The sequence below is a fragment of the Pelodiscus sinensis genome, chromosome 10 (genome assembly GCF_052426305.1).
Source record: "Pelodiscus sinensis isolate ZL-2025 chromosome 10, ASM5242630v1, whole genome shotgun sequence".
Lineage (NCBI taxonomy): Eukaryota > Metazoa > Chordata > Testudines > Trionychidae > Pelodiscus > Pelodiscus sinensis.
In genome coordinates this window covers 56968563-56992136 of record NC_143061.1, presented here as the reverse complement: position 1 = coordinate 56992136, position 23574 = coordinate 56968563, and the positions used below count along the sequence as shown (strand labels likewise).

Below are 23574 nucleotides of genomic sequence, written 5' to 3'. Positions count from 1 at the left end.
GGTGCCATCAGGCGCCGTGCGCCTCGGGCTGGGGGCCGTGTGGCGTCCCTTAGAGGTGCCATCAGGCGCCGTGCGCCTCGGGCTGGGGGCCGTGTGGAGTCCCTTAGAGGTGCCATCAGGCGCCGTGCGCCTCGGGCTGGGGGCCGTGTGGAGTCCCTTAGAGGTGCCATCAGGCGCCGTGCGCCTCGGGCTGGGGGCCGTGTGGAGTCCCTTAGAGGTGCCATCAGGCGCCGTGCGCTTGGGGCTGGGGGCCGTGTGACGTCCCTTAGAGGTGCCATCAGGCGCCGTGCGCCTCGGGCTGGGGGCCGTGGGGCATCCCTTAGAGGTGCCATCAGGCGCCGTGCGCCTGGGCCTGGGGGCCGTGGGGCATCCCTTAGAGGTGCCATCAGGCGCCGTGCGCCTCGGGCTGGGGGCCATGGGGCGTCCCTTAGAGGTGCCATCAGGCTCCGTGCGCCTCGGGCTGGGGGCCGTGTGGAGTCCCTTAGAGGTGCCATCAGGCGCCGTGCGCCTTGGGCTGGGGGCCGTGGGGCGTCCCTTAGAGGTGCCATCAGGCGCCGTGCGCCTCGGGCTGGGGGCCATGGGCGTCCCTTAGAGGTGCCATCAGGCGCCGTGCGCTTGGGGCTGGGGGCCATGGGGCGTCCCTTAGAGGTGCCATCAGGCGCCGTGCGCCTCGGGCTGGGGGCCATGGGCGTCCCTTAGAGGTGCCATCAGGCGCCGTGCGCCTCGGGCTGGGGGCCATGGGGCGTCCCTTAGAGGTGCCATCAGGCGCCGTGCGCCTCGGGCTGGGGGCCGTGGGGCGTCCCTTAGAGGTGCCATCAGGCGCCGTGCGCCTCGGGCTGGGGGCCGTGGGGCGTCCCTTAGAGGTGCCATCAGGCGCCGTGCGCCTTGGGCTGGGGGCCGTGTGGCGTCCCTTAGAGGTGCCATCAGGCGCCGTGCGCCTCGGGCTGGGGGCCGTGTGACGTCCCTTAGAGGTGCCATCAGGTGCCGTGCGCCTCGGGCTGGGGGCCATGGGGCGTCCCTTAGAGGTGCCATCAGGCGCCGTGCGCCTCGGGCTGGGGGCCATGGGGCGTCCCTTAGAGGTGCCATCAGGCGCCGTGCGCCTCGGGCTGGGGGCCGTGTGGCGTCCCTTAGAGGTGCCATCAGGCGCCGTGCGCCTCGGGCTGGGGGCCGTGTGGAGTCCCTTAGAGGTGCCATCAGGCGCCGTGCGCCTCGGCCTGGGGGCCATGGGGCGTCCCTTAGAGGTGCCATCAGGCGCCGTGCGCCTCGGGCTGGGGGCCGTGGGGCATCCCTTAGAGGTGCCATCAGGTGCCGTGCGCCTCGGGCTGGGGGCCATGGGGCGTCCCTTAGAGGTGCCATCAGGCGCCGTGCGCCTCGGGCTGGGGGCCGTGTGGCGTCCCTTAGAGGTGCCATCAGGCGCCGTGCGCCTCGGGCTGGGGGCCATGGGGCGTCCCTTAGAGGTGCCATCAGGCGCCGTGCGCCTCGGGCTGGGGGCCGTGGGGCGTCCCTTAGAGGTGCCATCAGGCGCCGTGCGCTTGGGGCTGGGGGCCGTGGGGCGTCCCTTAGAGGTGCCATCAGGCGCCGTGCGCCTCGGGCTGGGGGCCATGGGGCGTCCCTTAGAGGTGCCATCAGGCGCCGTGCGCCTCGGGCTGGGGGCCGTGGGGCGTCCCTTAGAGGTGCCATCAGGCGCCGTGCGCTTGGGGCTGGGGGCCGTGTGACGTCCCTTAGAGGTGCCATCAGGCGCCGTGCGCCTCGGGCTGGGGGCCGTGGGGCGTCCCTTAGAGGTGCCATCAGGCGCCGTGCGCCTCGGGCTGGGGGCCGTGTGGAGTCCCTTAGAGGTGCCATCAGGCTCCGTGCGCCTCGGGCTGGGGGCCGTGGGGCGTCCCTTAGAGGTGCCATCAGGCGCCGTGCGCCTCGGGCTGGGGGCCGTGGGGCATCCCTTAGAGGTGCCATCAGGCGCCGTGCGCCTCGGGCTGGGGGCCGTGTGGAGTCCCTTAGAGGTGCCATCAGGCGCCGTGCGCCTCGGGCTGGGGGCCGTGTGGAGTCCCTTAGAGGTGCCATCAGGCGCCGTGCGCCTCGGGCTGGGGGCCGTGTGGCGTCCCTTAGAGGTGCCATCAGGCGCCGTGCGCTTGGGGCTGGGGGCCGTGTGACGTCCCTTAGAGGTGCCATCAGGCGCCGTGCGCCTCGGGCTGGGGGCCGTGGGGCATCCCTTAGAGGTGCCATCAGGCGCCGTGCGCCTGGGCCTGGGGGCCGTGGGGCATCCCTTAGAGGTGCCATCAGGCGCCGTGCGCCTCGGGCTGGGGGCCATGGGGCGTCCCTTAGAGGTGCCATCAGGCTCCGTGCGCCTCGGGCTGGGGGCCGTGTGGAGTCCCTTAGAGGTGCCATCAGGCGCCGTGCGCCTTGGGCTGGGGGCCGTGGGGCGTCCCTTAGAGGTGCCATCAGGCGCCGTGCGCCTCGGGCTGGGGGCCGTGGGGCGTCCCTTAGAGGTGCCATCAGGCGCCGTGCGCCTCGGGCTGGGGGCCGTGGGGCGTCCCTTAGAGGTGCCATCAGGCGCCGTGCGCCTCGGGCTGGGGGCCGTGTGGAGTCCCTTAGAGGTGCCATCAGGCGCCGTGCGCCTCGGGCTGGGGGCCGTGGGGCGTCCCTTAGAGGTGCCATCAGGCGCCGTGCGCCTCGGGCTGGGGGCCGTGGGGCGTCCCTTAGAGGTGCCATCAGGCTCCGTGTGCCTCGGGCTGGGGGCCGTGTGGAGTCCCTTAGAGGTGCCATCAGGCTCCGTGCGCCTTGGGCTGGGGGCCGTGTGGCGTCCCTTAGAGGTGCCATCAGGCGCCGTGCGCCTCGGGCTGGGGGCCGTGGGGCGTCCCTTAGAGGTGCCATCAGGCGCCGTGCGCCTCGGGCTGGGGGCCGTGGGGCGTCCCTTAGAGGTGCCATCAGGCGCCGTGCGCCTCGGGCTGGGGGCCGTGGGGCGTCCCTTAGAGGTGCCATCAGGCGCCGTGCGCCTCGGGCTGGGGGCCATGGGGCGTCCCTTAGAGGTGCCATCAGGCGCCGTGCGCCTCGGGCTGGGGGCCGTGGGGCGTCCCTTAGAGGTGCCATCAGGCGCCGTGCGCCTCGGGCTGGGGGCCGTGGGGCGTCCCTTAGAGGTGCCATCAGGCGCCGTGCGCCTCGGGCTGGGGGCCGTGGGGCGTCCCTTAGAGGTGCCATCAGGCGCCGTGCGCCTCGGGCTGGGGGCCATGGGGCGTCCCTTAGAGGTGCCATCAGGCGCCGTGCGCCTCGGGCTGGGGGCCGTGGGGCGTCCCTTAGAGGTGCCATCAGGCGCCGTGCGCCTCGGGCTGGGGGCCGTGGGGCGTCCCTTAGAGGTGCCATCAGGCGCCGTGCGCCTCGGGCTGGGGGCCGTGGGGCGTCCCTTAGAGGTGCCATCAGGCGCCGTGCGCCTCGGGCTGGGGGCCGTGTGACGTCCCTTAGAGGTGCCATCAGGCGCCGTGCGCCTCGGGCTGGGGGCCGTGGGGCGTCCCTTAGAGGTGCCATCAGGCGCCGTGCGCCTCGGGCTGGGGGCCATGGGGCGTCCCTTAGAGGTGCCATCAGGCTCCGTGCGCCTCGGGCTGGGGGCCGTGTGGAGTCCCTTAGAGGTGCCATCAGGCGCCGTGCGCCTCGGGCTGGGGGCCGTGTGGAGTCCCTTAGAGGTGCCATCAGGCTCCGTGCGCCTCGGGCTGGGGGCCGTGTGGAGTCCCTTAGAGGTGCCATCAGGCGCCGTGCGCCTCGGGCTGGGGGCCGTGGGGCGTCCCTTAGAGGTGCCATCAGGCGCCGTGCGCCTCGGGCTGGGGGCCGTGTGGAGTCCCTTAGAGGTGCCATCAGGCTCCGTGCGCCTCGGGCTGGGGGCCGTGTGGAGTCCCTTAGAGGTGCCATCAGGCGCCGTGCGCCTCGGGCTGGGGGCCGTGGGGCGTCCCTTAGAGGTGCCATCAGGCGCCGTGCGCCTCGGGCTGGGGGCCGTGGGGCGTCCCTTAGAGGTGCCATCAGGCGCCGCGCGCCTCGGGCTGGGGGCCGTGGGGCGTCCCTTAGAGGTGCCATCAGGCGCCGTGCGCCTCGGGCTGGGGGCCGTGGGGCGTCCCTTAGAGGTGCCATCAGGCGCCGTGCGCCTCGGGCTGGGGGCCGTGTGGAGTCCCTTAGAGGTGCCATCAGGCGCCGTGCGCCTCGGGCTGGGGGCCGTGGGGCGTCCCTTAGAGGTGCCATCAGGCGCCGTGCGCCTCGGGCTGGGGGCCGTGGGGCGTCCCTTAGAGGTGCCATCAGGCGCCGTGCGCCTCGGGCTGGGGGCCGTGGGGCATCCCTTAGAGGTGCCATCAGGCGCCGTGCGCCTCGGGCTGGGGGCCGTGTGGAGTCCCTTAGAGGTGCCATCAGGCGCCGTGCTCCTCGGGCTGGGGGCCGTGGGGCGTCCCTTAGAGGTGCCATCAGGCGCCGTGCGCCTCGGGCTGGGGGCCGTGGGGCGTCCCTTAGAGGTGCCATCAGGCGCCGTGCGCCTCGGGCTGGGGGCCGTGGGGCGTCCCTTAGAGGTGCCATCAGGCGCCGCGCGCTTGGGGCTGGGGGCCGTGTGGCGTCCCTTAGAGGTGCCATCAGGCGCCGTGCTCCTCGGGCTGGGGGCCGTGGGGCGTCCCTTAGAGGTGCCATCAGGCGCCGTGCGCCTCGGGCTGGGGGCCGTGGGGCGTCCCTTAGAGGTGCCATCAGGCGCCGCGCGCTTGGGGCTGGGGGCCGTGGGGCGTCCCTTAGAGGTGCCATCAGGCGCCGTGCGCTTGGGGCTGGGGGCCGTGTGACGTCCCTTAGAGGTGCCATCAGGCGCCGCGCGCTTGGGGCTGGGGGCCGTGTGACGTCCCTTAGAGGTGCCATCAGGCGCCGTGCGCCTCGGGCTGGGGGCCGTGTGACGTCCCTTAGAGGTGCCGATTGCCGCTGTAAGGTGTGCAGCGCGCTGGGGACGGGGCTGCACATGCGCAGAGTGCCAGGGGGCGGGGCTGCACATGCGCCATGCGCCTGGGGGTGGAGCTGCGCATGCATCGCGTGCCCGCTGCCCAGGGTGCAGGAATGGCCTGAGACAGCCCTGCACCCACCTAGCATGGCACTGACATGAGCAAGCATTAAAAGAACATTGGAGACCTCTGCTGAGCTACCCTGCTAGGGTTGCAGTCAAATGCCAAGAAAGTAGCACGAGTTGTTCCATTTATTTTACCTCCAAGGCAAAGCATCAGACACATGGAAAATAAGCCTCTGAGGCACCTTAGCTGACCAGGCTGTTTGACCTTGCATGTAACAAGCATTACAAGCAGCGGTCCATTGGCTGAGCGATGTGCCTGGCAATAGGTTTCTAGGGTGTAGTCTGACCTCTTGCAGGAGGCTGAGTTTCTCCAGTTCCCACTGATGATCCAAGATGAGGCTGTCACTTCGAGGTCTCCAGCCAGCCAGGTTCTCCTCGCCCCGCACGTATGCCACAGAGGTGTCCAGCACACGCCTGCGTCGCCTCTGCATACCTGCAGGAGAGAAGTGCTCAGCTCTAGGGACCATGGTTCGTGCTTCTAGATTGGAGACTGGATGGTAAGATGGAGGCTGGCCTAAGGAGATGCACATCTAATTGCAGACATGCTCCCTGCACCTGCACTGCTGCATGGCATAGGGGCAGATTTTGGGGGAGAGGGATAATGGCATGCATAGACTAGACACCCAGCATGGGAGTGGGTGTGCTGAGTTGCTGAAGGTGCAAACCTTCACAACCTGTCATTTAATGAGGATGGAAAGGGCCACACACCTTAATCCACTTAAGCTTTGCGGGGCAAATCCATCCCTGGCTTAAGTCCTTTTGAAAATAAATTGCCATCTCCACAATGAATCCCAGGGGTTTCAGTCCCCCGTCAGTTCCAGCACTGGAGTCCCCACAGGGCAAATAACCCGAAAGCTACCCCGAGTAGAGATGAGCTTCCCACCTGGACTGCCAGCATCGGCCACCCGGCAAAGGCTGAGCTCGTACACCCCCGTCACACGGTTACTGCAGGCAGATGGAAGGCAACAGGTTACACACTGCAGATGCTCCTCACACTGCGGGAGGTGGCTGTGAGGGACATGGGGCTCCTGTCCCAGCTGTGCCTTGGTTCTCGTTCCAAAGCCACTGGCCAGTGATAACAATGTGGGATGTAAATTGTTAGATGAGCCCGGAGCCAGCTCTTGCTCTGGCAGTGCCCTTCAGCGTTCCTGCTGAGAGAGACGGGATGGGGGCTGCCGCTCTGGGACCCAGGCCACTCCTGGCTCTGTAGGACATTGCAACACGGGTTGGTAGCACACGAACACTCTCAAGAGATTCTTCTGTTCCCCGGCACACCACTGGGAGCCCTATGTCTACCCTCCAGCTGCTCTTCATTCCTCTCCCTCTCACTCCCAGGACAGTGCCCAATGGACCATTCTTCTAGCTGAAAAGGACTGGACCTTGCCCCCTTCATGGCCTATCAGTGCTGCCTTTGTGCTAGCGGAGTGGGGGGAGGGGCTCTGAGTCCTTGGCAGCTTGAGAACAGCCCCAGCATCCTGTGCCACTGCTAGAGAACCATGCTGGCCAGCATCCTCCATGGGACACAGGAGCTGGATTCTGAAGCTGTTATAATGCACTCATTTCTCTCCTCCTTTCTTTCTGGACAAAGGAAGAAGGAAAGGAGGGAAAGATCCTCATAGCCCATTCCAGGAGCTGTCCGCATGTTGCTTCTGGCAGAGAGCAATGTCCCTGAACATGCATCTCTGCACAAGCACTAGGAAACACAGGGCCTGGTTCTTCCTGGGTTTGCACCTTGTCCTGATGCAAGGGTGGAAGGCACCTCCCAATCAGAGCAGTAGCATTTCACATTCACCCACTTTGCACAGGTTTCACTGTCTACAGAAGGTGCAAGTCCGTGGAGAGCCAGGTGCATGAGTTCTAGATTGCGCCACATGGAATGCATTTCCTGGAATACCCTTATTATAAGACTGCACTTAATCCAGCTTGTTCAAGGCTATGTTACCAAGTCAGCCTCTCAGAACAGGCTAGTCCACTCAGTTTCACACAAACATAACAGAGCCCCCGTCCCATGCTCTGGGTACCTGGAACTGACTCATTCCACAGCGCAACAGCATGATGGAACAGGTTGCTCTTTCAACCCTAATAAATACAAACCAAATAACTGCCTTCCACAACAGCCATCACAACTGTCCAGTCCTGAGCCCCACCTTCCTCAAGGTGTTTTTGCAAAAAAGAAATTGTTTTAGTCAAGAAGATTCAGGTTTTTATTTAAAAAAAAACCATTTTGTTTGGTATTTGGCAAATTTTAAATCAAAACATTTTCTTGACAAAAACTGGAAAGCTTTCAACAAAAATGAACAAATCTTTCTCATCAGCCTGTTTTGCAGGCAAAAATGACCATTTCCTGGGCAGCTCTGGTTACCACACCTTCTGCATGACTACCAAAGAGCGGCTCTGGAAATCAATGACATGAATACACAAGGCACCTGGAGTGGAATGAACTTATTCATTTCAGAGGGGTAAGGGCCAGGTTTGCAAAGGTATTTGATGTAGACAGAAGCCTAGTGGAATGTTTAAAAACAGCTGGGTACCTATATATGTCAACTCACAGGGCCATGGCCAAACAGGATTATGATTTTGCTTCAAGCCAGAGTCGATTAGGGATAGCTGCTTTTATTAATCTCTCTATGGCAGTACTATTACAGGCTTAATACTGCCAGATGGGTACAGAGCTTCTCCAAAGTAATATGTCAATAAGCACAGGCAGAGCAACGCATAAAAGCAAGCAACAGGCACTTGGAAATGCTTTCGCCCCTTCAGTCTGCTGGGAGTCCTGTTCCGGTCACCTCACACCAGGCCTCAGTGGACGTGACTCCAGGTAGGGGAATCCAGGGCACCCTCTGAGGTCTAAGTCCCTGGTGAGACTCACTAGGCACAGGACTCCCTACACTAGTTATACTACAGTTGTTTATGGGTGTGTGCATACTGGCTTAATGCCATTCTTATCACTCTTATGAGCTGAGACCGAGGTCAAACTTGTTTACCACTTAGTAGTTTCCCAACTCAAGGCATGGGTTAAAGCTGATAAAGTCCAGCTACTCTTTGCACTTGCCGTCTCCAATGCGGTGTACTTCTAGGATGGAAACTTCCATCCCGGGCCTGTTGATTTACAGGCCCTACATATATATAACTTTTTATGTGACAACATATCTTTGAGGATTTGGCCCAAAGTGCCTAGCTCAGCATGATCAGCACTATGGACAGCTAAGAATGTGTCACCATTCATAACCCTTGCTCTTTATTCTTCAGTATCTTCCTTCCTCCTTTTGAAAAGGAAAAGGAGATTCCTTTACCTCTCCGAGGCTCGCAGGCTCCCACTGCCAAAGAGATTGCGGATGGAGCGAGATGCTGGAAGTTTGGCATCCCTGGAGTAGAAGACCATGCAGAAATCTTTGGTGATCACAGCTGGCTGGGTACAGTTCTCCATCTGCAGCACGGTGGAGAAAGATGCCGAATCATAGAAGATTAGGGTTGGAAAAGACCTCGGGAGTTCACTAAGTCCAACCCTCTGCTCAAAGCAGGACCAATCCCAACTAAATCATCCCAGCCAAGGCTCTGTCAAGCTAGGACATAAAAACCTCCAGAGATGGAGATTCCATCCCCCCCTAGGGAACCCATCCGAGTGCTTCACCCCCCTCCTAGGGAAATAGTTTTTCCTACATCTGCCACCACTGAGAACTGCCTCTCTCTACCCTGGCTCTCTCAGGCTACACTGCCTACTCTGTGTGCTGATGGGCAGCTTAAAAACATGGGAAAGTTCTTGCCTCAATGTAAGCAGACAGGGTCATGAAGATTTTCTCTCTGTAAGGGGTGACTCGGTTCAACAGCAGGGAGTTATGCATGGAGCTGTCCCACGCTGCTTCAAACTGATAGAACGTCCTGGAAGGGAACAGCAGAGGTCTGGTAAAAACACCCGACACCCGAAGTGAAAGCTCCAGAAACATGTAACATGCACACACATGACCACATTTGTGACAGATGGGCAGCCATTCTGGAGTTCTCAGGTTTGAGCTGACTCTAAGAAGGAGTGGGGGCGGGGGGAGGGGGAAAGCACTCCCCTGCCCCCCTGTTACTCTGAAAAATATTGGAACATTTCAATGAGGAAGCTTCAAAGGATGGTTTTTATTACAGATCTGAGGAGGAATGATCTGTGTGGCCTGCACCTGGGCAGCCTACTGGAAATGGAGGAGCACAAGAGAGGTGGCGGGAGAGCAAGGGAAGGACAGAAAGCTAGAGGCGAGGGAGACAAGGGAATAGCTGTATCAGCACCAGGTGCTGGAGTCCTGCTGCTAGCCCCAAGAAATGTGCAGCGCTCCAGGGCCACATCTCTCCAGTCAAATGTGGGTAACAAATAGGCCTTCTTCCGTGCGAAGGAAGAACGGTTTTAGCGAGCATGGTCAGAACGGAAAAGAGGGGGATGCGGTTGTCTCTCGGGCACTTTACATCCGCCATGATTTTTTACCTTTCAGCTGACACCAAGCCCCACCTCTTCCTTCCAACGTTAGGCTGTGAGCGCAAAGTGCCCCACGAGCTCGGCAGAGAGACTTCCTTCCTGCTGGTCATCTCAGACGCGACACAGCCACAGGCGCGGAGCCAGTTCTACACTGGCCTGAGCAAGTGCAACTCCAGGGAAATCAGTGGCGCTGCCTATTGCCAGGGTGAATTTGATCCTCCATGTTCCTTGTTCCTTCGCTCCCTCATTTAATGTCTGTGCTACATTAAGGGGGCCCGGGTGACAGAGGGATTTAATGCCCATGGCCCCCAAAGCATTTAAACATGGGCTCCACTTGAAGAACTGCATAAGTGGCTTTGAAATCCATGGGATGTGGCATGTGCCTGATACGAAGCATGTTTCTGTGCTTTGCTGAATGGAGATGGATTTCTGAAGTCAGGGCCCAGGTCCAGTCTGTCTAATCACCTCTACTCCACTCCCTCTAGAGACAGGACTTCCATGCAGGACATCACAGCCTGACCCTTCAGCACTGGCAGAGATGGGAACTCTCTTCTTGCCCTCTCATTTTTAGGCCAGAACAAATAATTTTTGGCTTGAACAAATTAGGCTCATGTCCCAGAATCCCTGACCTGTTCTGGGTCATTGGACATCCCACTATGCTCCCAGTCTCTTTGTTGAGTCCATCTGGCTCTCAGCACTCATGTTTAGGGTCTACCTCCCAGCCCACCAGACTACTTGGAAAGCCCCATTCAGAAGCCAATCAAAGATGACCTCTACACAGAACTCCCCCTAGTTTCCGTTTGAGCATCCTCAAGAAGACATGGTTCAAAACCATTTCCACACAGATATTTCACCATCACAGCTCGCCAACACTCAGCGTCAACACAGTCAAACAGCTCTTTAGCAGGATCCCTGGACTGCTCTTGGCAAGCAATGAGTGGGACTGGGTCCCACTCGGGAGCAGTGAAAGACTCTTGGTAAAGCACATTTGACCGGTTTTGTTGCTGCACTGTTACTAGCTCATTCTACACAGCACACATTAAATAACACAAGAGAATCATTCTGGAACATGTCGCAAACACCAAAACGGAATGGGAAAGACCAGCACCACTGTTAGAAACAAGTCATGGCAGGATGAGTAACTCCAAAGGGAAGGAGATAATATAAGGAAAGGAGGGTAAGAAAAGGAACAAAAAGCAGAGGACCAGACAGAGGAGAAAGAGAGAAAAGCAGAAGGGAACAGACCGAGCAAGTGAACGCAAGAAAGTGAGAGAGAAATACCTAGTGTCATTTCCCAGTGAAATGCTGTAAGTGGAAGGCAACCCAAGAGACAGACAGACAGACACACACACACACACACACACACACACACACACACACACACACACACACACACACAGAAATTAAAAAGTCAGAAAGCATTGTTCTTAAGGGGTCTGGTGACAAACTAACCCCACAGCTCGGGGGCATGTGTGGGTGTGGGGAGATATCAGTCAGGGCCAGCTGTGAATTTGTAGCTGGTGAGGAACCAGGAAGGAAACAAAGATCACATTCTCTCTCCATCCTTGTGGTGGTGATGTGATAGCAGAAACCCTGGGCCACAGTTTCACAGAGACCCTGGGTGTGGAGAGGATTCCCACAGCCATCCTGCCCATAACAGGGGAGTTTAGATTCTGTTCATTCAATTTATGGGCTTTCCTGCCTTGCTGTATCAATAGATCACTGCCTCTGCCTGTGAAGAGCACCCTCCTGCATCGAAGGAGGACCCTATTGTCCATTCTTCTTGGGGCATGGCCTACAGAGCTTGGCTCCATTGCCCCTCATGAGGCCAGAGATGGGAGCGCATCATTTCTGACATGCTAGTGAGTCCCTGATGTTATTAATGGCCATGAGGTGCCAGCTTGGGGCACCACAGACAGAGCATGCTGTGCGGTTAATAACTTAGGGCGTGGCAGTAACCATGGCCCTTGTAAATGTCAGGGTGAGAAGTGAGCAGTTCTTGTGAGACAAGAACAGACCTGCAGCACGTACCTGCTGCTGTGAGTGCTATTTCACTGGGACACTCCACGACAGCCATATGTTTTGGGAGCTCTTCCCCACCCATTAGGCCAAAACTCAGTAGCAGCCCTACTCCATCTGGAGAGGGGAAGGGAATCCAATTTCTGGTCATTCAGATTCAAAGTTTCTGCCGGCACCCCTTGGCCCTGAGCCGCAAGCTCCTTGCTGTGCCAGGCTGGGGTCTCTGTTGAGGAGAGTTTCCCACGCCCAACAAATGGCCCCCAGTCAGGTGGTTTTGCACGATATCAAAAGGAAGCATAGGATGTGGCCACACACCCCTTTTCACTTGTCAGCTGAACCAAAATTTGCACTCAGGTCCTCAGACTAGTGAACTAGAACAATGCACCGAGGAAGTCCTGTCACTGCTCATTCACGCTCAGTCCTGAAGATAACAGCTTTTTCATACCGCAGAATAAAGCTTAGACTAGACCGAACAAAGAAAACAGGACCCTGGTGCATACTACTCTTAAAAGTAAATCCTGTACTTTGCAGTTTGCTTCCCTATGGAAACCAGCCCACACCAGCCACAAACCATGTTCCTTCTTCTCCCCTCCTGCCATCCCACCCCGAAACCGGAACGACATTCTGCTGTGCCGCTCCAGTATCGTCCCACAGGTGAGGGCCCGAGGGGCCACTGTGGGGCAGGGTTTCAATGCTTTCCCACAGCACGTGTTGAATTCCACCATGTTGAGTCTGGGGCAAACCCTTTTGCAAAGACCTGAGAACCAGAAAGAGCTGGCATCTCCCATGAGCTCTGGCATGGTGAAACCAACATGGGGAATCCCTGGGGGGGCTAAGGCTTTGTCGCCACCCACCTAGCCACTCCCATAGCCCTCATTGCAGGAGACACAGCCAACAGGAGACTCAGAACAGTACCCTGGAGGCCACACTGTGGGTGGAAAGCTACCTCTGCCCCGTCACCCCGAGCACAGAGCCTGAGTGAGCCAAACAACCAATCAGGTGTTACCTGGCCAAAACTTCCATATTAGCCAAACGACACATTGTGTGCCTGGCGCTGATGTTAATGAAATGGGAAGATTAAATTCAGAGGCATAGCCCTGGGGTAAATGAGAGCACAGTCAGGCCCAGCATTTGAACAACTCTTAGCGTTGTAAACGCACAGTGGACATGTGACATGCCTTTGCCTGGTGCAAACTATGAGCTGTGTAATAGCAGACTTCAGAAATCATTGCGTCCCGTGTTTAACAAGCAGTGTAAAGCCCCACAAATGCCCTGGACAGTGAGAGCCCTTGTACAATACAAGGACTGCTGGATTTTTAAAACAGAATTGAAATCAAACCTCAATCTGACCTCAAATGGAATAAAGAGTCTCCCCTTTCTCCACTAAAAAGAATTACAGCAAAGTTCATTGCAACACTTTCCTCACCAAAATAGATCAGTCTCTAGTTAGGAATACTTTAGATTTGGGGGGAGGGGGGTTAATGCCATGGGAGAATTTGCTCTCAGTCCCTACACTGGCTTCCACAGATCTCTCCTTAACATTACTTCTGCCATAAATCAGTAACTACAAGATAAAAAGATCAGACCAAAAACTAAGGATTCAGTAAAAGTAATCTCAAGTAGCTGGTCCATTATTCCTTTTCACAAATCTAGTCTAAGGGTAGGGAAAAAACCCTCCAAAGTCAAGTTCCCAGGCTGCTGTTGTCATTTACTCTGCTTCTGAGGGCTAAAGAGTTACTTCACTAAAGGCCAAATCCTACTGAAGTCAAAAGGAATTCTCCTCCTAATGTCAACAAGTTTTGGATCAGGCCCTTAGCACTGGAAATCATTGCCCAAAACCTCTGTTGACACAGTTACAGCTGAGTAGAGCCTTGTCCTTTTCCAAAACAAGAGTATATTCTTAAATCCTTGTACAGCATTTCATTCAGAGTTAAGATACACACCATCCTCACCCATAACCTTAACTGTGATTTCCCACTCTGCTACTATCAGATGACACAGCCCTCTTTCTCTCCAGGTGGGATGCAATATTGCAGGGACACTGGGAGAAATTGTTGGGCCATGCCCTCGATTAGGCAAAAGAACAATGTTGGTCAGGCTTAATCAGCATCAGCTGGTTACGACTGGCCTCAAACCCATCACCTGCTCTGCACACATCACCCCAGCATGGCTAGATGTCACCACCCTTGGTCCTTGTCTTGAGGAGTCACTCTGGAACCTCATCGGTGTGACACGACTCCCCATATCCACCTTGGGATATTATTATAATGGAATAATTATGATGCATTTTGTACAAAATGGGTCATATAAGATGTCATCTGAAAAGTTGTGATTTGCTGAATATGATTATCCTATTTGTAAGAATGTATCATTTTTGTATCTGATGTTACGAATATTGACTATGTATCTGTATTTCAAATAGCTGACTTTGGAAAATACCCACAGCTAGCCTTTTAGATATGACAAAGAAGAAGCTACATAGCACTGATGTGTCATCAGCAAAGACAATGGACAGATTAGCCTTCCTGAGAACTTTCCAGCCAGCAAGTAAGTAATGGCTGCTATGACTCAGCAGAGCATGCAGGGCACATGACCAAATCACATGACACTGAACTCCATTTTGATGCCTGTATTTTTCCACAAGCCAGGCTGGGAACTGAGTCTGGAACAAGGGGTTTCTTCCCATCAGAGCGTAAAGCTATCCAAGGTGGGTGTGACAGCATGGAGTGGCCTCACTCATCATGCAAGGACACTCCTGGAAACACCTGAGGGACAGAGATGGACTGCCACTTCATAGCCAAACTATCGGGCATGTTAGGGTTACTAGGCCGGTCGTCTATTTGCTTTCTCTGTTTGCTGTCCCTTAGAATCACGTCCAATCTCTCTTGCAGTCAGTCAACGTGGTTTTGCTTTATCTAGCCCAGGGCGCCTTCGAGTGCCGTGTCTGGGGAAATCTCAGCGTGGTTAACACAGCCTTGTTGCATCTCCTTCCCGCGTCCAGGGAAGGCGAACTACAGCGCTGGGTTTATACTGCACAGACCCCCATGCAGAGCAAGATGGTCTAATCCTGACTCTACAGCCCCACAAAGGGGTGCAAGGCAGGGAGCTGGGGCACTGGCTGCATGTCCCTGAGTCGCTGAGGGAAAGCACTAAGGTAACTGAGGTGGCGTGTGGCGCCACCTGCTGTTGTGTGGGGGTGATAACAGGGCCTGGTGGGTAGCAGGGTGCAGTGGTTCCCACAGCTCACAGTCTGCACCCCGGGAGACAGCCTTTCACAACAGACACTTACCTTGGGCTGCACAGCACTCCTGTGTGTCTGCTACAGACTGTTTCCAATCCCCACAGCAAACCTAGATCCTCCTCTGCCTCTTCTTCCCAACCCACATGACTCAGTGCAGAACCAAGGGGTCTGGGATCCTTTGGGTGCAGATGTGCCTCTTCCCTCAGAAGGCAAACTGGAAATTCAGTGTCACCTGCCCCCTTTCCCAGTTTGCTTCCATCTACATTGTTAGCTGTCTAACTGCAGACTCCTGTCATCTCAGAACCAGCCTGCCTGGACTGCGTGACAGCAATTGCTTGTGTGTGGAACCAGATCCTTCCACAAGGCAATGTCTAGGTTATGGCTGCTTTTCAGCAAAGCACTTACACATGCCCGTAGCTTTCTGCAGACACTTGCATGCTTGGCTGACCTGGGACCCGTGAATCACTCTCTGGGGCAATCACATAGCAAGTACTTTCAGCAGGCTCTGCATGATCAGGGACAATCATCTGTGTTCAGCTGAGTGCTGGCTCTGAGCTGTAACCCACAATGGGAAATGGGAAAAGGTGCAGTGTTTTGGAAGTGACCCACAGCAAAACATTAGTGGGTCTCTTTCCAGTGGAGATCGGACGTGTCACTCAACAGGCAGCATTAGAGTGGAAACAAAGCCTTCAAACTATTCCACCATAACTACAGAAATGGATCTGGCTGGTCCGCTCTTGACCGTAGAGCAGAAAATGAAAACGCAAGCATTGTCCTGTATCTGCTGCTGTGTGGGAAGCCTGTTCATCTCCTGAAGTCAAGGAGAGGCTTGGAGTTCATTTCCAAGGGCACTGAGAAGGCCCTCATGCTGCTGAGTCTCTAAGAGATGCAGGGAAAGATAGATGCAGGTGAGTGTCAAATCCCCAACCATCCCACAAGGGGGGTGGAGAAGAATGGCAGAGTGGGCTCAGGACTCCCAGCACAGGTGAGGCAACTGCCATATCTGCCCTTCTTTCAGGGCTTTAGATTCCAGATTTCACTCTTGGGCTGTACCGGTGTATTGGAAGGGACTCCTGGGGATATACCGATGTACAGCAAGAACAGCGACCCTACTCCCCTGGGTAGGCAGAGACACAGAGCTCTATTAGCCCTGGTGACATTGCAAACAGTTCACACCATCTGGAAGAACAGATCCCATCTGAGGATGACTGACTATCTGAATTCTGAACAGCGGTGGCATTCCTGCTGCTCTTTCCTGTCCTTGTGTTCTCTGATTTTCTCCTTCCTCCCATTCCAAATGGCGAAAAGCAGAGTGAAAAGCCAACTAGACACTCCTGTGTCCAGTCTCACAACACAAGAGAAAGGGGGAGCTCAATTCAAGTGACAATCTTGTTGGAAGAAGGCAATATTTCTCAGCAGGAAGTATCCATCCTATGGACTTCTGTTAAAGGAACTCATCAGAACCATTTTCAAGACCTTATCTGGGCATGTCAGCAAGAACAATGAGATGTAGAGCTGCTTTAGTGCAACCACAATCTTTTTGGCATGAGGCAGGAATCCGTGGGTGAAGTTTTACAGCCTGCATTTTATGCAGAAGGTCAGAGGAGGTGATCAGAAACTCTGCGGAATCTAAACTCTATCAGAATTTGAAATTGATGATCTACGAACATGAGCATCAACACCGGTCACGTGGGTCAGCGTGACCGTTACAAGCTGACCATCCACTGGGCCTGGGAAGGAATATTTCTCCCTATGAGACCTGCTGACATAAATTTGCCATTCTCCAAAGCTTGAGCTTCGTGTCTGCCAGGGGCAGATTACCAGATGAGGTCAACCAGTGGTTACCAGTGGGATGGGGAGTCCTTTATTCTAGTGTTCTACCTCCTTGGGTTGATCTCAGTCAGTATAGCTGCAGCCTAGGCACAAGAGATGAAGGCTGGGATTTTCAAAAGGAACAGGGTACCTAACTCCCTTAGGCTCTTTTGGAACTACCAAAGTGGCTGCCTCCTTCAAGGCCTAGGAGGCTGCAATGACACTGCTCTGAAACTGATGGGTTAGTGTGTAACAATCAACCACTGACAAGGAGAGGGTGTTAATATCCTTGTTACAGTCTTTACACCCTTTGTTCACTCTTTTCACAAGACTATGAAACATTTAATACAAATTATGCCACGTATCTTTTGAAAACTCATAATTTGCTGATCATTATTGTTCTGATAAAATTTGTGTGGCAATATCATATGAAAAGTTATGAAATTCTACTGCCCGACATTGCTGAGACACGTTCCAAGTTTAGAGAAGCAGCCACAAACCAGTTCCTCAAGGACCAAATCCAAACTGACACCTCAACCAGGTGTCACAAAATTAAATGGACAATCATCGGGTTAAGTGGCCATTCTCTGGCAGGAAAAGGGGTACGAGCAAGAAGTCTACATTGTGACAAAGAAACAGTTGGAGATTCCTGTGTCTGGGCAGGGGCACAGGGTCTGGTCTTGGCCTAAGGGATCTGGAATGTGAGAAGGGCTCTGAGCTAAGCCTGGGGCAAAGAGTTCAGTTCTATGAGGGGGCTCAGGGTACAGGTTGTGTAAGGGAGTTTGGGCAGCAGCTTGTGGTGCAGGAGGGGGTTCATGACTGGGGAAGGGGCTTGCAGCTGGCTCCAGCTGGGCACTGCTTACCTGGGTGGGGGTGCAGTGGGGCTAAGGCAGGCTCTGCCCTGCCCTGGCCCTGCACCACTCCCAAAAGCAGCCAGCAAACTCCCTCCATCCCAAGCCCTGCTGTGCCTCCCTCCACTCTGTGGAGACAGAATCCAGGGAGGGAGGGAGCACCCTGACATCAGCACCCCCCCTTCCTTCCCTGTCCTGCACAGCAAGCAGGAGGCTGGGGGGAGCAAGGAAGAGGCAGCTCCAAGGCAAAGGGCAGGCGGTGTGCAGTGAGGGGAAAGGCAGATGAAGTGCTGCACTTGGTAGCGCCTTGGTCAAACCTGTCAAGATCCCCTGTCAGAGGCTCCAAGATCGACCAGCAGATCCCGATCGACTGGCTGGTGACCCCTGACTTACCACCCGTTGCTTTGTACTCAGTACACTTATTTGTATTGGTTTATCTGCCCAGTGTCCATCATTTATTCATAGAAAATATCTCAAGTGGAATTTCCAAAACACTTCAGTCCAAGCACACTGGGGTAGTTAAAACAATAACATCAGTGTATTGAGCACAGACGGACAGAGGTTAAGAGGCTGCCAAGGCCCCTTCTCCACAATTTGCTGAGTTTTTAAATATTTTCATCTTCCCACTTTTTCCTCTAAATCTCAATGGAAATATCTGTGGAAGCCCCAATCCATTCCAATACCCTCCCTCTGGCCCCTCTGGGAGCAAGAAGGAACTGGAGGGGCAGGTAGTGGGTCAGCATGACTCCGGGGGGCAATGAATCGACTGCTAGAGGAAAGAGTCGGTCGATGAATGTATAGCTCCCCCTGGCTGCCAGCGGGCGTAGCTCCACTGAAGCCCATTACATTCAACTATTCCATAGTAATAAGAGTGCTCCTGTAGCCCTGCAGCCTCCTCTGTTAATGTGCAGCTCCAAACCCATTCCCTAGCAATGTCCAGAGAACACAGGTCCAGCGCCTCAGCCGGGGAACTGGTGTCAATCTGCAAGGGAGCCAGGCTACTCTGCACCAGCTGAGGAGCTGGTCAGTTTTGCCTAAGAACATAAGGAATCTATCAGTGGCCAGAGAATACCAAGCTGGAGTAAAATCCTGCCTCACTGGAGCCAATGGCAAATCTCACAGCAGTCTCAGTACAGCCAAGGTTTCACCTGTTATGCCCATTCCCTCTGCACGTAACTTGTACGTTGGTCCCAAGCTCAGCTACGTTGCTGCCATGTCTCTCCTCTTTGTTTTTCATACAGTATCTTAAAGGGCCCTCTCCACCCACGCACTACAGACCAGCCTCTCATGCAGCCTGGGCCTGCTCCCGGGCCCAAGTTGGGAGAGAGAACAAGAGGCGGAAGGATGGTCTTTGCCAAATGTCACACAGTTACAACAGCAGCAAAACTGAACAAAAAGCCAGCCAGAGGAGCAGAGGCTAACGAGAGCATGGTCCATACAAACAGGGAAGCCCAAGGGACAGAAACGGAATGAAAGAGCAGCCCAGAGATGGGGAAGAGAAAGGGAAGCCAGTGGATGGAGTGTCTGGAAATCAAAGTGCTGTCTCCGAGGGGGAGGAAGAGTGCCAAGGAGGGAAGAGGAAGCGAATTAAAAAACCCAAGGGAAACCAATAATACCTAGGCATATCCGAATCAAGAAACTGCCTGCAAAGATACAAAACAATCACATGGTTAGTGCGGGTTGGATGGATGGCAGCAGCAGCAGCGGCTTTGTAAGTACGTGATTCAGAAGCCGAAGGCCTCCACGCAGCCCTGCTTCAAGGAGGGCGGCAGCGTTGCAGCCAAAGGACCTGACACCTTGCAGGCACGCGTGGACGTGAGAGCAGCTGGGGAGCGAGGGCTGCGGCCTTGAGAGTGGCATGGGGGAGAGACCAGATCCCCCTCCTGACGGGGTGACAGAGTGTGAGTGGGAAGCACCCTTCGCTGGGCTGGCTACCATGAGGAGCTTAAATGACAACCCTGGTGGCAGAGGCTATTGGCAGGTGGAAATCCAGGTCCTGCCTGCGTCTGTGCGGAAAGTCGGGGCTGCTGGCTTCCTGAGGGCCTACCTACCACCTGCACAGCGAGGCCTTTCTTGGCTCCCATCAGGAACCACTTCCATGGAAAAGTCAGTACTGGGGGGGGGAACAGCCCGGGGGATGATCCCAGGCCTGCCTGCTGCAGTGAAGACCGAAGGACATACAAGAGCAAAGCAGGCAGCACAAGCAGTCCAGAACGAGGGTTCTCCTCCTGGTGTCCCTGCATCCAGGGTTTCTCCATTGCTGGGATCAAGCCAAGCAAAAAGCCCATGCAGGGATGAAGCAAGGAATGGGTGAAGATGTTTCCTGCCACTGTCCTGTGAACCAGTTACCCCCCCATCCCCGTACCACCCTGTCTGCCCAAGCTGCTCCCAGCTGCGGAGAGGCGTCCCTCCCCAGAGAGCAGCGCATTCTCACACGTCCAGCTGAGATCCTGGGAGGGAAAACTAGATCCACAGCTGATGCCCTGGGTCCCCTTTGCTTAGGACCAGTCTTTCCTTGTGCCAAGCAGCCCTGCAATCACCTCTCCGTGCTCCAGAGCACTCCACCCCAGGGCTGAAATCCCTGCCCAGGACCTCTGCTAGCCGCAGGGCTCACGCATGGAGGAAGAAGAGGGAGGAAGGCCCAAGGTGCCACAGCATGGCTCTCGTGTAGGGACAGGGCAAAAGACTGTTACGCTGTTTCTCAATGACCGGTCTGTGCATCAGCATTGGCCTGGACACAGCTTAGGAAGGAAGCAAGCCGGTCCCGGGGACCCAAGGGTTGAGAAATGCTGCATCTATTACACTGCTCCTATCAGTTTCTGTTTTGCTCAGATGAGGCAGGAACAAAGGATCTGAGTTATCCAGAGCGGTGCTGAGTCCTTTGCTCCCTCTGAACACCCTGCCTGGCGGCTGACAGCACGCACTGCAGTCTGCCTACTGCCTTGATCCAAGCCCTTCCTCCGGTCACTCCCAGCTCAGTGACTCTGCTCGCAACCACTGGTCCATGACTCAAGCATATTCCCCCAGGTGTAGCACGTGCCATAGCAGGGTGGCCCTGGCAGGAGGAAGGGAGAGATCTCCAAGGATCCAGGGACCAGCTCTGTTTCCTTCCTGCCATGCTCTGAGGACAGGCAGCACAATGCTTCACAACGGCCACACACCAGTCCACAGGTCCCTGTCTCGCCAGGGTTGATCTCTCATCTCCTCGAGGTGAATGACAAGCAAGTGCTGTCATTAGTGACCACTGCCGCTTCCTGCTGTATGTGCTTCCAGTCTTGGCCCCACACACACTGTACAGCCACTTCCACCCAGAACCTGTCCTCCAGGGACCCATGAGAGCTCTCCGGGCTAGCCATCTCGACGGGTGATGCCAGCAGCTGTCAATCCGCAGCAACACTGACCTACGCACTGGTCATTGCTAGGGTCCCTGCCTGGTGTTTGCTGCCACCGCCTTACGACTTAGCCCAAAGCGTCAGCACTCGCAGAGCACCGGTAGGCACACCGCTGTACTAGCTTTCAGAGAGGTTACATTTCCAGCAAGGGGGCCACCCTGCAGCTCGTCGGATATGAACACGCAGCGTCTCGCACACGTGTCGACTCAAGAGCTGGAGCGACAGGCACCAGCTTTCCAATGTGCTGGGAGTGCTTACTGTTCAACCCCCTGCTCTGCCCCTTCCTGCCCTCCCACACCCCCGAGCACCCTGCGAAACGCTGACTGAGGCAGGTGGGACGAGGGGCAGGCTGATGCACCCCGGTATTGAAGTGTTTCCATCATACACGGGGTTTGCAGCTTGGTTCAATGGGTCTCAGCCCCGCCAGCACCGGACACATTGTTCCAGCACCCTACAGCTGACTGGTGGGGCTGCTGTGAACAGGAAGTGCTGGGGGCCGGGGGAAGCTGGTTGGGGGTTGCTCAGGTATCACTGTGGCTTTTTAGCAATTCTGGCTCCTTCTCAGGCTCACGGGAAGTGCAGACGACAGTGCCCAGCAGTCCAAGCAGGGCTGTGGGCCTCACGCCTGGATTAATGCTGCTGCAACACAGGGTGGGGATCAAAGAGCCCTTGGAAACTGTCACTGGGAGGCTAGGCCCCTTTGGTCCATACCCAGGGCAGCCCAGTGGCGCAAGGATGTCCTGTCTCGGTGGGGGTGGGGTGGGGAAGCCCACCTCGAATCTCTAGCATCCAGGCATCCTCCACTGGTCCTGCCTTGTGGGCAGCAAGGTTGCCATCCCGCTAATGCCTCTGAAATGCAGACGCAGCACAACCACTGCCCCCGCGCTCCGGCCGTGGTGGCAGGAGGGAGAAATGCCCTCACAGCCTAACTGGACCTGACATTGCTGAGAGGCCAGGCCAGGGCAGACCCACCGATCGTCCTGGGAGGGGTGGACGTATCCAGACGACAGGATGTTCAGAGACAAGATGTTGGGGTCGATGAGAGACTCGTCCCCTTCTGGGGTGTTTCGGATCCGACCTGCAACACACATCAACCCAAAGCATTTGGAGGCGGGGCAGGAGCACAGGGCCCTGCCCAGCCCAGCGTGGCAGGGATGGTCAGTGCCCAGCAGCATGGCATGGGAAGTGTGACAGTTAGACGAGGGGAAGACACTCAGTGTGAGCCACAGACCCTCTCCAGTCCCGTGCCCACTGCTCCTGCCAGCACCCGCACACGGACGGGGAGACAAGGAGGAGCTGGGGGTGCCTGCTAGCCGCCCTCACCAGGTCTGGCTCGCACTCTTGCACAAGGCTGGCCAGCCTGAAGATGCCGGGGCCTCCACAGGCCACAGAGAGGCAGAGGCTCTGTCCAGGAGCCCTGCTGTATCAGTAAGGGCTGGGCAGCCCGGATTCAGTGAGGGGGCTTCTGGCTGGGTGCTGTGCTGCTGAGCCTTAGCAAGGGAGGGCTGGCTGGCCTCCAGAAATCAGCTGCATGATTCCCACTGCTGGGGGGACAGACCGGGAGGGGCGAGAAGACGGGAAAGGGGTGAAGGGCTGCTCAGCCCATGCCAACCAGCAGCACTGCTTACCCACAACCAGCTCTCGCACTTCTTTCCAGCGGACGTGGCTGCCGTTTTCATGCACTAAGGTCACGGTGATCCTCCTCTGGATGCCCTACAACCCGGCCCAGGCAGAAAGGGGCAGCAGTTAAAGCCAACAGCCTGACACCCCGCTGCTCCGCGGATGAGAGATGGGCGGGGTCAAGGGCTGTACCTGGTGGAGCAGGAAGGTTCCAAGGCATGGCATTCCTCCACGGTGATCGACCACAGCAGGGATGTAACTGAAAGGAGGGAGTCCCGTGAGGTGCTGCTCCCCTCCCGGCGCTGGGGGACCTCCCCCGGGCGCTCTGGCACACGCACCTCCCCAGAATCCAGGGGCATCTCACACATGCATCCCCTCCAGGGCCCAGAGGTATCGTGCACCCCCTGCGCCCACCCCCCGGGCCCGGAGATCTAACACATGCAACCTCAGAGCCCAGGGGGTCTCCCACACACATCACCTCCACAGGCCCGTCACAGGACCTCAGAGCTCTCTCACACACAACTGGTGTGGGCAGCCCTGCCACCAGCAGGCTCCTGCTGACTGGAAGAGATTCGAGCTCAGCCCATCAGCTGGCAAAAGGGCATGCCAGAGCCAGCACAGCCCGGCACACTGAGACCAGACAGGCGGGCCGGGCCCAGATCGCACTGGGGCATGTGGAAGAGCAAACAGACCTTCTTCCAGAAGCAGCAGCAGGCGACTGAATGTCTCCGCTCATCAGGGGAGCCCTGGGAGCCATCCAGACTCAGAGCTGCAGGAATCTTTTATTGGCTGAATTCTGCCCTTTGGCGCGGGCTGTGATCGGCCCGCCACAGGGCTGCGATCGGCCCGCCACAGGGCTGCGATCGGCCCGCCACAGGGCTGCGATCGGCCCGCCACAGGGCTGCGATCGGCCCGCCACAGGGCTGCGATCGGCCCGCCACAGGGCTGCGATCGGCCCGCCACAGGGCTGCGATCGGCCCGCCACAGGGCTGCGATCGGCCCGCCACAGGGCTGTGATCGGCCCGCCACAGGGCTGCGATTGCGACGCCCACGCGCCCGGCCAGTACTGCGCGCCCACATTTCGGCACAGATGCGGCTGTTCTCCCGCGCGGGCGCCG

At 57.0% G+C, this 23574-nt stretch overlaps 1 protein-coding gene across 11 annotated transcripts in view; it reads right to left on the bottom strand.

The window, feature by feature from the left end:
- Nucleotides 1-23574, bottom strand: part of KIF1A (kinesin family member 1A) — a 143325-nt gene that overhangs the window by 21211 nt on the left and 98540 nt on the right. For 6 of the 11 annotated variants that reach the window (XM_089780978.1, XM_089780979.1, XM_089780981.1 and 3 more), the window contains 8 exons: nucleotides 22649-22715; nucleotides 22465-22549; nucleotides 21809-21914; nucleotides 19061-19087; nucleotides 8833-8947; nucleotides 8362-8495; nucleotides 5952-6013; nucleotides 5356-5501 (listed from right to left, as the gene is read on the bottom strand). In XM_089780978.1, the coding sequence (XP_089637104.1) occupies nucleotides 5356-5501; nucleotides 5952-6013; nucleotides 8362-8495; nucleotides 8833-8947; nucleotides 19061-19087; nucleotides 21809-21914; nucleotides 22465-22549; nucleotides 22649-22715 (742 nt within the window). The remainder of the gene's footprint in view (nucleotides 1-5355; nucleotides 5502-5951; nucleotides 6014-8361; nucleotides 8496-8832; nucleotides 8948-19060; nucleotides 19088-21808; nucleotides 21915-22464; nucleotides 22550-22648; nucleotides 22716-23574) is intronic. The other 5 variants (XM_089780980.1, XM_089780983.1, XM_089780982.1 and 2 more) reach the window with 1 other exon arrangement.